The sequence below is a fragment of the Notechis scutatus genome, chromosome 1 (assembly GCF_049901735.1).
Source record: "Notechis scutatus isolate UNSWTSFEM ecotype Mainland chromosome 1, rNotScu1.2, whole genome shotgun sequence".
Taxonomy (NCBI): Eukaryota; Metazoa; Chordata; class Lepidosauria; order Squamata; family Elapidae; genus Notechis; species Notechis scutatus.
Window position 1 is genome coordinate 92,283,506 of NC_142009.1, and position 13,808 is coordinate 92,297,313.

Consider the following 13,808-nt stretch of genomic DNA (forward strand, 5'->3'; position numbering starts at 1 on the left):
AACTTTCTACTCTACTAAGCAGAGCCAGTTCTGGGGGAGAAGGGGTTAAGGCACCAGCTTATAAACCAGGAGACCACGACTTCTAGTTCCACATAAGCCACAAAGCCAGCTGTGCAACCTTGGGCCAGTTCCTTTCTCTCATTTCTAGGAAAACCACCTCTGAAACTCTGCCAAGAAAACCACAGGGATTGGTCCAGGCACTTGCCAGGAGTCAAAACTGACTTGAGGGCACCAAACAAAGAAACCTATTCTGCTTTTTCCCATGTGTATGGTGTGCTGATAGGAGAAGAGGTGCTTTGTTCACATTTCCATGCATTAAAAGGCCTCACTTCTAAAAGATTTGCAGAGCTGTTGTTACAGAAAAATCTTTTTTCCCTCAAATTTCTCTCACTGTTATATATTTTTGATGGGGTCGCTGCTTTTTTCCTCACCCAAAGGATCAGATAGGTGACTCTTTTTTTTTTTGCTCAAGAATGATCTAATAGTGCATGCGACTTGTTAGAAAAAGTAGCATTGAAACTAATTTTTATTTAGTTTAAACGCACATAATTTAGGATTATAAAAGTGTGTGACTTGGCAGCTGTAATCTGTATTGATGACTGTTGTGAATCAATAAAAGTGAATAACCTAAATGCAAATTAGGGGTTGAAAACCTGCACACTAGATTGGTCCTTATACAACAACTTGGGATTGGGCCAGAACTAGTCCCTGATTGGCCACTTTTGGGACTTTTCTTATTGGTTAGTAGTTTGAACTTGTTGCACATTTTCATTGGTTAATAAGGCAGCAGCTAACCCTATAAAAGGGTTACTGCTGCCCATAGCGTTGCTCTGTTATGTTCTATCACTTTATTAAAGAGTTGAAGTCACTGGTCAGATGTCTGGTCTCCGTTATTCTCCATACTTAACAATGACCTTGAATAGTCTATCTAGAGCAATTTGGATTAAAACACACACAGAAGAATAACTGCATTATAAGAACATAATAAACTGTAGAGTAGTTGCAAGATCAGGGACAGTTTATCACCAAACATTTCTTGTCAGCTTCTTCTAATTATTAGTATGAAACTCTAGTCTGATAAAATGTTTTTCCAATTCATCAGTGCCAGAAATGCATCTCATGTACCAAGCCAATCTTACCATTTTGTAATAATATTATACATTTAATATTAAATAGTGTGATACTGGTATTTTTTTAACGAATAGAGGGCTTCCAAGAAAAATCACCCTAGATCATGTAGAAGTTCTTATAGCTGGACTTAGAATAAGTGGGCTGCTCTTCTCTAAACCTGCCTGTCTGGTCTGGGACGTCATTACGGCAAGTTTTATTAAACCAGAAAAAGCCCCAACACAATAGTGTGCCTGAACCCAAAATATAACATTCTTCCTACTTCACAGAGTAAAGAACAAACTGAGGACATTCTTTCCAAAGGCTAGGCACAGTACAAAATAACGTGTGTGTGTGTGTGTGTGTGTGTGATTTTCTGTTCTGTATGACTGGGGTACTGGTGTGTTTGTTGCCTGCTGGCAATTTTTCTTTTACTCCCATATTAGGTCTCTACTTACCATTTGTGGCCAAATTCCTGAGACAAATACAAGCCTGGTTTGAAATCTAGTTGAAGGAAACAAGCAAATCAGGAGGTGAGAAAAAAGCACTCTTGTCTCCAAAAATAAATTAAATGGCTGACAGGTTAATGTTAGTTTTATTTGAACACTTTCTTTATCACCAGGATATCTGGGTGGAATATGCTTGAAATGTGAGAAATGTGAGAGTGAAAAGATTCTCTGTCACAACATAACCCAGCTTTGATACTTTAAAACTATACCATCAGTGTTTTACTTTCTGTATGAGAGTAGCTTTTGTGGATTGATTAAATAAATACTGTAGTTCGTTGTAGTCCTTAAAAATCCTGAAATATCCCCCACAAATCTTCCCAAAAGACCAAATCATTTGTTCTACCAACGTCAGTCATAAAATCACTGTCCATGTCTTATACCTTCCCAGGTAGGCTGCAGACAAAGTATATTCCCCAGACCAAAAAAGTGACTGCTGACATTTGTATCCATATGATGGCATGAGAAAACAGCATCATCTTTGTAAAACCTTGATTCAGACTATAGCATTGAATTGTGAACAAGTTCATGGTGGCTCTTTTAGCAAACCACATTCTTTGTTCAATATCTGACCCTAGCTTAAAAGTTTGCTCTTTTAGGGGAGCCTTCTTCTACCATGTACCTTCCAGGTGAATTCTAAGATCCATGATCCCAAATCAACATGGCTACATTCAGCACATGCAGAAAGTACTAAGATAGGAAAAGCAGTGCCAAGGAATTCATGGAGGAAGCCCATTCAACATCTCCTCTATTTGGACTTTTTCATATTCCCACATTGGGAAATGTATTTTAAAATAAAATATGAATAAGGACATTCAAGTATGGAATTGTAAGCATATTTATATTCCATTGAAATCAAGATATCTTTTGGGAGGAAAAAAAAACCTTATATGACTTAACTTCTAGAAAAATGGCAGACAATACTCTTGATCATTATCCAACAATCCCGAGCTTTACCTTGTCCACACCAGAAGATAGGAGAGAAAGGAGAGTCTGCAGAAGAAACCTGTCACCAACGTGAAGCATGGCTTTGTGGTGCTGTGAATTTGTAGCCACATTGCTGAGAGCAGCACAACTGTAATACTGTAAGGACAGAAGACAAAATTGGTAGATGCAGTTAAAGAGACAAGAGTTGGTCTACAATGGATGGGAACAATAAATATCAGATTGTCTCTTCTCTACCCCTGAATAACATGTAGTAACTTTGTAAGAACTTTTGACTCATCACAAAAGCAATGAAAAATATATAAGGAGTTTGAGCTTGTGACACTTATGGACTAAATTTCTAAAACTGTATTAAGAACCCATCACATCATGAAGGACCATAAATGGTTGAAGTTGAGAGCTCAGGATCCTCTCCAAAGCTCTGGGATGTCAAATGAGAACACTGTAAGCAGTGAATTCAAATGGAATTGCTCAGTTCTTGAACAAATAAAATGACTGCAATAGGTGTGAGGATTCTAATACCAGAGCTTAGATTTGAGAGAAAAGACCATATGTTATGCTAATATAATACTTAAAATCAGTTTTCAATAGTTTCTTATGGAATGGATGCCATGGTGTAGAAATATGTTCTTTTGCCTCTTTGCAGAAAACACAAAAAAGTACAGAAAAGCACATTAAAAACAAACTAAAAGACTCAAGGTCCATCCCACCCCTGAAAGGACCTAATAGTAAAGACTGTAATGATGACACCATTAAAGCCAACCTCTTTAACACATTCTTTGGCTCAGTATTTGTAAACAGCAATGGATCATGCCCAGTATTTCCTAGCCGAACCACAGAAAACTACAATGATCTAATACATATCGACTTTACAGTAGACAATGTTGAAAAAGCACTACGCAATCTAAAACCATCTCTATCTATTGGACCGGACGGAATATGTGCCTACTTCTTAAAAAAGCTATCCAATGCCATAGTCGAACCTCTAAGCATAATCTTTGAAAAATCTTTCAGGACCAGCTCCTTGCCAAACCTATGGTCACAAGCCACGGTCATCTCCATCTTCAAAAAGGGAGACCCAAGCCTAGTTGAAAATTACAGACCAGTCTCTTTATGCTGCGTCACCTGTAAAGTCATGGAATCAATTATTAACCAATCCATTATCCTCCACTTAAAGACAAACAACCTACTCTCTAATAAACAATTTGGTTTCAGAAAAAACTATCCTGTAATGTGCAACTCTTACACTGCAAAAACATATGGACTACACAACTCGACCAGGGCAAAGCAATTGACGCAATCTACATAGACTTCTGTAAAGCCTTTGATTCAGTGGTACACAACAAACTACTCCTAAAACTAAAATCTTATGGTATCTCTGGACACTTGCATAACTGGATAGAAGCATTCCTGTCAGACAACAAATGGTCAAAATTGGGAGCGTCCTATCAAATTCTGTACCTGTCAACAGTGGTATCCCCCAAGGCAGTGTTTTAGGACAAACTCTCTTCATACTCTACATAAATGACCTCTGTGATCATATTAAGAGTAACTTCATTCTCTTTGCTCATGATGTAAAGCTATTCAACACCACAGACAACACTGCTACCCTTCAAAAAGACCTCGACTACGTATCAGAATGGTCAATCAAATGGCAACTTCAAATCTCAACAAATAAATGCTCTGTCTTACATATTGGCAAAAAAATCAGAAAATAAAATACAAGCTGAATAGTCAAGACCTTGTTGATGATCCAAACTCTATCAAGGACCTTGGAGTACTCATCTCTAATTATCTAAGTTCTAGAGCCCACTGTAACTACATAGCCAAAAAGGCATTAAGAGTTGTTAACCTAATCCTACATAGCTTTTTCTCTGGTAATATCACACTACTAACTAGAGCATACAAAACATTTACTAGACCAATACTCGAATACAGCTCATCAATCTGGAACCCGCATTACGTATCTGATATTAACACAGTTGAGAAAGTCCAGAAATATTTCACAAGAAGAGTTCTCCACTCCTCTACTTGTTGCAGAATATCTTATGCCACCAGACTTGAAATTCTAGACCTAGAAAACCTAGAACTATGTCGCCTTCGGTCCGATCTAAGTATAGTATATAAAATTATACATTGCAATGTCCTACCTGTCAATGAATACTTCAGTTTCAACCATAACAATACAAGAGCACACAATAGATACAAACTCATAAACCGCACCAAACTTGATTGCAGGAAATACGACTTCAGCAACAGAGTGGTCAATGTCTGGAATACTCTATCTGACTCTGTGGTTTCTTCCCCAAACCCCAAAAACTTTAACCTTAGACTGTCTACTATTGACCTCACCCCTTTCCTAAGAGGTCTGTAGGGGGTGTGCATAAGCGCACCCAACGTGCCTACTGTCCCTGTCCTATTGCTTCTTTTTATTTTTTCTTATATGTATCCATTTCATGTATTCATAACTATGTTTATACTTATACCTGCTTGACAAAATAAATAAATTAATAAACAAACATTGAATGAAAATGAAAATGGCTTCCAAAGCTTCAACAGTATCAGCTGGGGGCAATTCCATATGAAAGCTTCCTTACTTTGTTTCCGGTTGGGCACTGTAACAACTTTCTGAAAAAGGAAAAGTGACTACAGTCCATTTAGATGGAGCTGATCTTACATAAATTGGGACTTAAGTGATAAACTAAAATTCATATATCTATTCTGTGAGGTTTATATGTATGGAAATCATTGCCTGCCTCAATTACTTCTTTCCACCTGAAGATCCTTGATGTTCTTCCAAATGAATTTCTATTAGTATTACCCTTAATCCCAATATAGTAATTTTTTAAACTTGAGTGTACAAAAAGGAAGGTTGTAAAAGAAAGTTTGGGGGAACCTTCCTCAGGCATTTTTTTTTTTTACAATAGTGCAGCAACTTTCGGAGTGGGGACAAATACCCTCTACTCCCATGTTATCCCACAGTTGTAGGCACACATTTGCAGTGGATGAGGGCAAAATGTTCAGGCCCATTTTTCTATATGGTAAAGGGATTTAAAGATATCCCAGGGATTTAAAACATCTATTTTGCCCATAAAACATGCAACACCTCACACCCGCTCACCCACAGCCAGAAAAACTTTTGAAAGGGAAGGAGGAGCACATCACTTTTTTTTCACAGCATATATTTCTCCCTTACCACAATATTGATGGAAAGAAAATCAAATATTTGTTCAAAGCTTAAAACTTAAACAGAGCAATGGCCATCCGTGATTATGTCAGACAAAAAGTCAAGGACAAAAAGTAGTGCTAAAGTTGTTCCAAAGTACGTTTTTTCAAGCCTCTGAACAAATGCAGCAAACAAGATCACATTTGCTTAAGCTGCTACGGTGTCTCTCACAATTTCTTTCAAAATATGAACAACTGGCTCTCAGATCAAATAGCTCTTATCTTACTCATCCATAAAACTTTATTTTAAATGTCGGTTACCATCTATAACAAGGGTGTCAAACTCAATTTCATTGAGGGCCGCATCAGGATTGTGTTTGACCTCAGGGGGCCGGAGTGGGCATGGCCAGGGTGAGCATGGCCAGCTTGACGTCACTCGTGTCGGGGGAGCCTGTGGTGGCCCGAGCGCTCTGCCAGCGAAAACAAGCTAGCAAGCTCAGTTTTTGGCTCTGGCGGCCTCCTGCAATCCTCTGCCAGTGAAAACGGAGCTCCCCTGGGCCAGATCTAAGGACCCTGCAGGCCAGATCTGGCCCCCGGGCCTTGAGTTTGACACCCCTGATCTATAAGGTGTCAGTCTTGTCTTTTTGGTTGTGTCTTTTCAACTTGGTTGAGGATTCAGGTTCTGTCAGGGCAATTTTGAATTCAATGATGCATTATGTTTCCAGAATCATCAGACCAGTGTTTATGGTTTAGTGTGTTCAGTTTCAGAAGTTCCACTGACAGGATGGATACAAATTTTACCTGAACTTCTGTGTCAGAAGACTCTAATAAATGGGTGAGAATTGGGAGAGCACTTTGACGAACCAAAACCCTTTGGATCCATTCTGTAAAGGAACAGATTAACACTCAAATGGCATCTGTAATCATTTACTTGGATCTTACCACTGCTACCTAAGTATGTACTGTACCTAAAAATGAAATAAATTGCATTTTCACAAAAATATACCTGCACCAAAACCAGTTTATTTTACTGCTATTGTGCGCATGGACAATAACATTGCTGGGTAATTACTCTGTTAGCAAAAGCTGCAAATAGAATTAAAAGAATATGGCTATTTTATTCTGCATGACAACAAAATCTGGATTGCATATCCTAGAAAAACATGTCCTGATGAGGTAGCATTTATATAAGATTTGGACTCATGCAGTTATTAAAATGTGTCTGGAAATGATTGTACTATAAATAAAATACTATATTTCTTTAACATGCAAAATGGCAGTACAATGTTATTAATTTAATACATTGACAAAACAATAGTGTTCATAAAAATCTCCCCCCCCCCCCGACCCACAGACAGAATACAGCTTTAATAGTTAGCAACCAGCTTCACAAATGCACTCTTTGCTGCATAGATTTTCTGCATTTCCTAAATTAAGTAGGCACTAGTGTTTAACTTAAACTCTGTTCTCAAAACATTATTGAAATAGAATTCTTTATAGAATTCTTTATTGTCCAAGTGTGATTGGACACACAAGGAATTTGTCTTGGTGCAAATGCTCTCAGTGTACATAAAAGAAGAGATACATTCTTTACAAAGGTTGCCAGAATGTCCTCAATGGAACCTATCTCTAATTCTCTTTTTCTTACTATTCTTGCATTTGGCATAGTTGAAATAAATCACAGCTGCCACATTACCTGATCGCGTGAGGTTGAAAATAGCTTGAACAGCATTTTGTTGAACACCAATATCGTGAGATTTAGAAAGGGAAAGCAAGGGTATAGTTCCTCCGGCTGCTGCCATGGCATTCCGACAGGCCTCTGAAGGAAGCAGCAGAGAAAAAGATAAATTAAGGAAGGCTTAGCTTTGTTAGGAGATAGCTTGGGAGTAATCATTCAAGATCGGAGACTGAACACTGGGCCTGGTCCTCAACTCTCCAGCCATGGCTTTGTGTGCTATGAATATCGCTATAAGCCTACAGTGAGAACTACTGCTACAAGTTGCCTTGGGATAATAACTGACCAGAAGTTTTAATCAATCAAAATGTGTATCTTGAAGTGCCAAGCTGGAGGTTGAAGAACCCTCTGGAATGGGGTAGGGCAACAGAAGAAGCAAGCAGCAAAAAGAAGAGAGTTTAGCTGCCTGGTTGAAGGCTCCTTTCAAACACCAGTTAGCTGAAAATGTAATAAAAAGTCAGGCTGACTTGAGTTTGAGTACCAAGCCTTGAAATCTGAACGAAGTTTTGAGACTGCCATCTTCTTTTCTCTTGATATGTTGAAGACTCTAGCCATGTAACACAGTAACATTTCTTTGGGCACAGGAGGATTCTGTAGAACAGATTCTATGGCAATTGTTGCAATAAAATGGTTGGGCGTTTATAAATGCAGTGCCTATTTGGGAGGGAGAAAGGATACTCCCGAGAAACTTGAAAGGCCCATGGCTACCTCATCATAATGACCACCTGTTGCCCTCTTCTTTTTCTGAAGATCTTTGAAGATCTCTATAGATCTTGCTCTGCACTCCAAGATGAACTAAAGATAAACAAAGCAAGTAACATTCCTAACCACGTAATATAAAGGTACATATCTGCATAATTCAGCAGTTATTCAAACAAATTGGGGTGTATCTGCGGAAAAATGAAAGTATACATAGCTGTAATCAGTGCAGTATAATAATTATGACGTTGAACTTGGGCTAGAGAGAGCTAATTTGGATCCTTCACTCAATCACCATACTGGGGGGGCTTTGTGGCAGTCACTGTTTTCAGCCCATCTTCTCTTTTATAGAGTTGCTTTTGAAGAATAAAACTAGGGGAGAGTCAAATGGATGTAGATTAGAGCTCAAAAAGTAAAGGAAATAACTGCGGGAAATGGAATTGTTGCTGAACTTAACCACTACCTTAGGCTTGGGAGCCCTGCTCACCTGAGTCAGCCAGCATCATTAAGCAGGTACAGGAATTCCCCTGGACAGTGATATCGTCCGATTCAAGTAGCTCTAGGATTGGCTCAAGTAAATCCATTTCTATGACATGCTCCTTGGTTACTGTTTGTAAACAAAGGTAGTAGTAAATAACCTTAAACATTATTATAAATTCAATGCTAAATAAATTTAATAGTAAAAAAATCTTAAATACAAAGTTTAAAATGCAGTACTGAAGAAATTTAGTATTTAAATAATACTGAAGGTAGCAAAAAGCTACTGACATTACTACAGAAATGTGTTCCATTTACTATGAAGTAACATCCACTTTCAGAATTCCTATGAAATAAATCATTTCATTGGGGCAAGAATCTAATAAATTTATTAGCGGCTACACACTTCAGGCAGTGGTGGGATTCAATTTTTTTTTACTACCGGTTCTGTGGGCGTGGCTTGATGGGGGTGGCTACTGTAAAATCTCCAGTCAGAGGTGGTATTTGCCAGTTCTCTGAACTACTCAAAATTTCCACTACCGGTTCTCCAGAACTGGTCAGAACCTGCTGAATACCACCTGAATACCAGGTGCAAAAAAACTGAGTGCCAAGGGCTATATGTGCTCCTGTCAATCTTGACTTGAGTTTTACTGTCCCCAAATCACCAGCAACTGTGATCAAAGTACTATTTTAATAGGACGAGGAAAATTATTCAACACGATTATAAGTTTTACCATACTCATTTTAATTATATGTAAATGAAGTAAACACAAATGAATTTATAAATATGTACAGTATATTTAATCCAGTCCATTATCAGAAAAAAACATTCTGCACTACTGAAGCATTTCCCTCCCTGCAAATGAATCCTCAGGGCAGTTCAAAAACCAACTTGTGATTCTTTAGGGGCAGAGTTGAAAAGAACTCACATTCTAGGCAGGTGTCGTATTCAACTTTCTCAGAAAAAGATTTCTTGGTTATCCACTCACCATTTCCTTCTAATAAAAAGCTGAGCAGGGATAAGGATGAAATCTGCTGCACCTCCAAATCATTAGACTTCAGCAAAGCATAATATGTTTCCAAATGCTCTCGGGACAGATGGATGTTTAATGCTAAAATTAGAAGAAACATTTGAACATTCAGAACAATGATCCTTTTGTCTTGGAACTGTGGATGTTAAAGCACAGAAGAAGTCATAACTAGGAGATATCTTAGTCCACTTTCAGAAGATGCCTTCCACCAATCTATCCTATGTAAACCATCCTGATTTATACACAGTGAAGATAGCAATGCATTCTACCACATACCAGCCTTCATACACATAAACTTCTCATGTAGCAGCTTCTACAATTCCAAGGCAAAGCCTCACAGTATATTGTATTATAATTTCATGCTTTCCATAGGAGCAAGTTGCTAGAATCAAGACAGAAAATTCTTCCAGGATCCCTTGAGCTTCCATGCTAGAAAGAGAATTTTAATCTCCTCTACGTCCAGTGTATAAACTAAAGAAACAACCAGCCAAAGTGTGCCCTCCATTAAGCATCTGATTGTATGGTGAAAAGTATAGCACCGTTCCTGTGAAGACCACACAGAATTAAGAGCAATATGGCTCCGTCCTCAGAGGCTGAGAATGTGTGTATGCACCTTGCAACTGTAATCTTAATTTCAGATGTTCCATTCCAATTTCTGATTCATTTTCTCTGAAGACTTCTTCAAGTCTGGTGCCCAGAAGGTCTGACCAATTGGCAGGTTTCTTCTCATAATATACCAATGGTGTAGAGGTGGTATTCAGCAGGTTCTGACCAGTTCTGGAGAACCGGTAATGGAAATTTTGAGTAGTTCGGAGAACCGACAAATACCACCTCTGACTGGAGATTTTACAGTATCCTTCCCCTGCCACACCCACCAAGCCACGCTCACAGAACCGGTAGTAAAAAAAAATTTGAATCCCACCACTGTGTAAAGGCCTCAGTCAGTCAGGATTCTTTTCTCTTCTTTCTGCCTCATTCTCTTCAGCTCTCTAGTTTCTATCAAATGAGACATCTGTTGGACTGCTGCTCTCTGCTGTAATTATCATGTTGACTAAAATCTTTTGTATTTACACTGATGCCTCATTCACCTTGCTTTGATTTACCTTACACCTGTATTATCTTACTACAATCCACCATAACTCTCTTTACTTAGCAGGCTCTAAATCCCTGTGAATCCTAATATTCCATATAATTGTGTTATGTATGAAATTCTAATGTTAGTCTACGTTTTAATAATCCATCCATGTTCAGCTGGAGGGGAAGTGCTTTGCTTTCCTAGTTATTACAATGCTTACTTACAGTCTTGGCTTATGTGTAGATAGTAGAGAGCAGCAAGCATTTGCAAGCCAGGATGATCAGAAAATGCCAAGGTCTTCAAGGCCTCTAAAGAGATCTTGCCAAGTGATGACATTTCAAAACCTTAAAGAAAAATATAAAAAGAGATTCTGAATTGTGTCAGAAGTAGTGAAAGTATTGAAGAATCCACAGAACTGAAATAAGTAGGTGGAGGGTAAAAAAAAACACCCTTTGACATTAAAATATTCTCTGTGCATGCTTGAAAACATAGTGGATAAAACTGAATAAGCATTTGAAAAGATGCTCGCCTTGTTCTTAATTCTTTTTACAAAAAATAGTTTAGCATCCTTCCCTTCCCTTAGTTACCTTTCCTTCTGGGTGTAATTTCCCTCTATTTTCCATCCTTACTGATTTTGGGTTCAGATTCTCTTTACTGAGAGAATATATAAACTGATCTAAATGGATTTAGATTTACAATAACTAAGATTTCATTCCTCCAGGAGTTATCACAGTCTCACTAACAAAATCATGTAAATGGCCAAATCTACTCTGATGAAATTGATTGCGAATTTGTGATGCTGCGTATGGAATCATATAGCCAAAAAGGGAAGTAAATATATGCTTAATGGCTATGGAGATTCTCAGTCATCCAGGTCATGGTTGTCTCAAAGGTGATTTTTCAAAAGGCAACTGGACTATTTTGGGGGAAAATAAAAGTCCAGTTGCCTTTTGACAAAGCACCTTTGGGATAAGTAGATGCTTAAGATTATCTCAATATATCTAATGGGAAAAATAATCTGGAAAGCAGCAAAGTTCTCCAATAATTCAGTGAGAATTTTATGTGTTTAAAAACTATAAAATGCTGAGTGACTACAGGGAAAGTTAATGATAGATTTCAACCCTATATGTATTTTAAGAGTTTTCTATAAATTATTTTAAACTTAATTTACAAAGAAAAGGTAATGATAAATTAAAAAGGATAAAAATCATCATTATGCATCTCTTTATTTAAAAAAAAAAAAACACGACTTTTCTAGGTATGTATAAAAATTCTTTATGTCTTTGTGTATGTCCCCATAATTAATTTGCTACTAAAATTTCAGATATCCCAGATCCTAACATTAGGAATTTCCTTTTTTAGAAGGAGTCTGGAGAATGTGGTAATGAAATTAGAAAAGTAAATCTTTTTTGTACATCTGAGAAGATTTGTTCTAAGAAAATAGTGTTTGGTAAGCTATGGTTGATTTTGCCCTTATTATTGTACAACAGTTATTATGTGCCATCATGGTTCATCACTGAACCCAGAGGTTCTTGCCCAGCTAAGGAATGAGAATGCTTGAATGAAAATGTAAAAGTGCATTGTGGCAGCTTTAACAACAAAAATCAAGGTAATTGACATGTAAACAAATCTCTGCACATTTAAAAGCAGAGATTTAGTCAATAAACCGAGAATCGAGAATCAATTGCCCACTTATTTTTTGGGATGCTTTAAATTTTGGCTTTTTCTCTGTTTCACCATTATTCACAAAAAGAAAAAAACCAGGAACACAAATAACATGACTCCCTGAACTTACAGTACTCAAGCAAAGCAACAAAGTTGTAACAAACAATTCAACATAGTTGGCTGACACACTTTCAAAAGCAGAAATGTCTCACCTTTCTGAATGTGTTGCAGAAACTCTTGGGCAGTTTCCTCTTCATAGGGATGAAGAACAGGTTGGTAGAGCTGCCTCATTTCAACATTTTTTCGTTTTAGGCAAGGGCAGTCAGCGATCTGAGCCAAACACTCTCTAATGTCAAGCAACAAACCTGACAACAGTGTTTTCACTGAGACAGCAAAGTTGTAAAGCAATTGAACACACTTGGTACACAGCTGACCCATTTTTATTTTCCAAATCCAATAGAAAACCCAGGAACAAAAAGGGAGCGTTTATACCTTGTTTATTTTATCGTTCATATATTCCTTGTACTGGAAAATTTTGATCTAGATAATGCCAAACATGATGTGGATGAGTTATTTAAAAGCTCAGATTGTTCCCTGAGTTCAGACAGAAAATCTAACTCTGCATCTAACCACTCCAAGTTAAGCCTTTTCCTCTATTTTAGACTGGAGAACAATAAACAATTAAACAAAACTGTAGCATTCAAAATCACCCTTTGTCTAGAGTCAAACAAAGGGTATTAAAAGAAAGCACAGCAATCTTAGAAACAACTAGCAACAACTCCCAGGATAACAAAGAAAGGTGATGCTTATATAGAATGACATCACAGGTCAGAGCAACGAATATATTGGTCCCCACCTCCTTAATTGATCAGCCAATCAGTGGAGAAGAAAACAAAAACTTAAAACAGGTTGTTCCAGTTTCTTCCAGACAAAGTAATAGTGCCCTTTGACTGGCACAAACCCAGAAAGGCCCTGAATACCTTGTGTCTGCAAAAACAAAAAAATACATACACCTGTTGGAAGAAATATCCTTCTGGGTTCAGTTCCAAGTGGGGAAAAGGACACTGGAAACATGAAGGCTGTTTGGAAAGATGGTTTAATGGTGGACAGGACCACATGGCTTGGAGCTCCAAAGTGAAAAGGATGATCACATGCTTCAAGGTGAAGGAAAAGATCAAGAAGAAAGGAGGAGGGCTGAAAGTGCCTGGTTTTATACCCTCTGTTGAGATTTGAATTTGAGCTTGTATTCTGATGAGTTGTCAAGACTCCCATCTGGCCATGCAGAGGCAACTTTGTAGGCTGTCCTGAGTTCTAGGCTTGGTTGAGCCTTGCTGAATGATCATATAATGAAAAGGGCTTTGGGCAATTGCTATAGCTTTACCTGGAGATCTTTGTTATGTAAA

At 37.8% G+C, this 13,808-nt stretch overlaps 1 protein-coding gene across 2 annotated transcripts in view; it reads right to left on the minus strand.

Moving 5' to 3' along the window:
• LOC113411201 (uncharacterized) overlaps nt 1-13,222 on the minus strand; it is a 28,416-nt gene extending 15,194 nt beyond the window's left edge. For both annotated transcript variants that reach the window (XM_087971291.1, XM_026666153.2), the window contains exons 1-8: nt 12,618-13,222; nt 10,965-11,084; nt 9,624-9,746; nt 8,645-8,764; nt 7,420-7,542; nt 6,525-6,607; nt 2,571-2,696; nt 1,566-1,611 (exon numbers count right to left, since the gene is read on the minus strand). In XM_087971291.1, the coding sequence (XP_087827417.1) occupies nt 1,566-1,611; nt 2,571-2,696; nt 6,525-6,607; nt 7,420-7,542; nt 8,645-8,764; nt 9,624-9,746; nt 10,965-11,084; nt 12,618-12,843 (967 nt within the window). In that variant the 5' untranslated portion in view covers nt 12,844-13,222. The remainder of the gene's footprint in view (nt 1-1,565; nt 1,612-2,570; nt 2,697-6,524; nt 6,608-7,419; nt 7,543-8,644; nt 8,765-9,623; nt 9,747-10,964; nt 11,085-12,617) is intronic.
• Between the last annotated feature and the right edge of the window lie 586 nt (nt 13,223-13,808).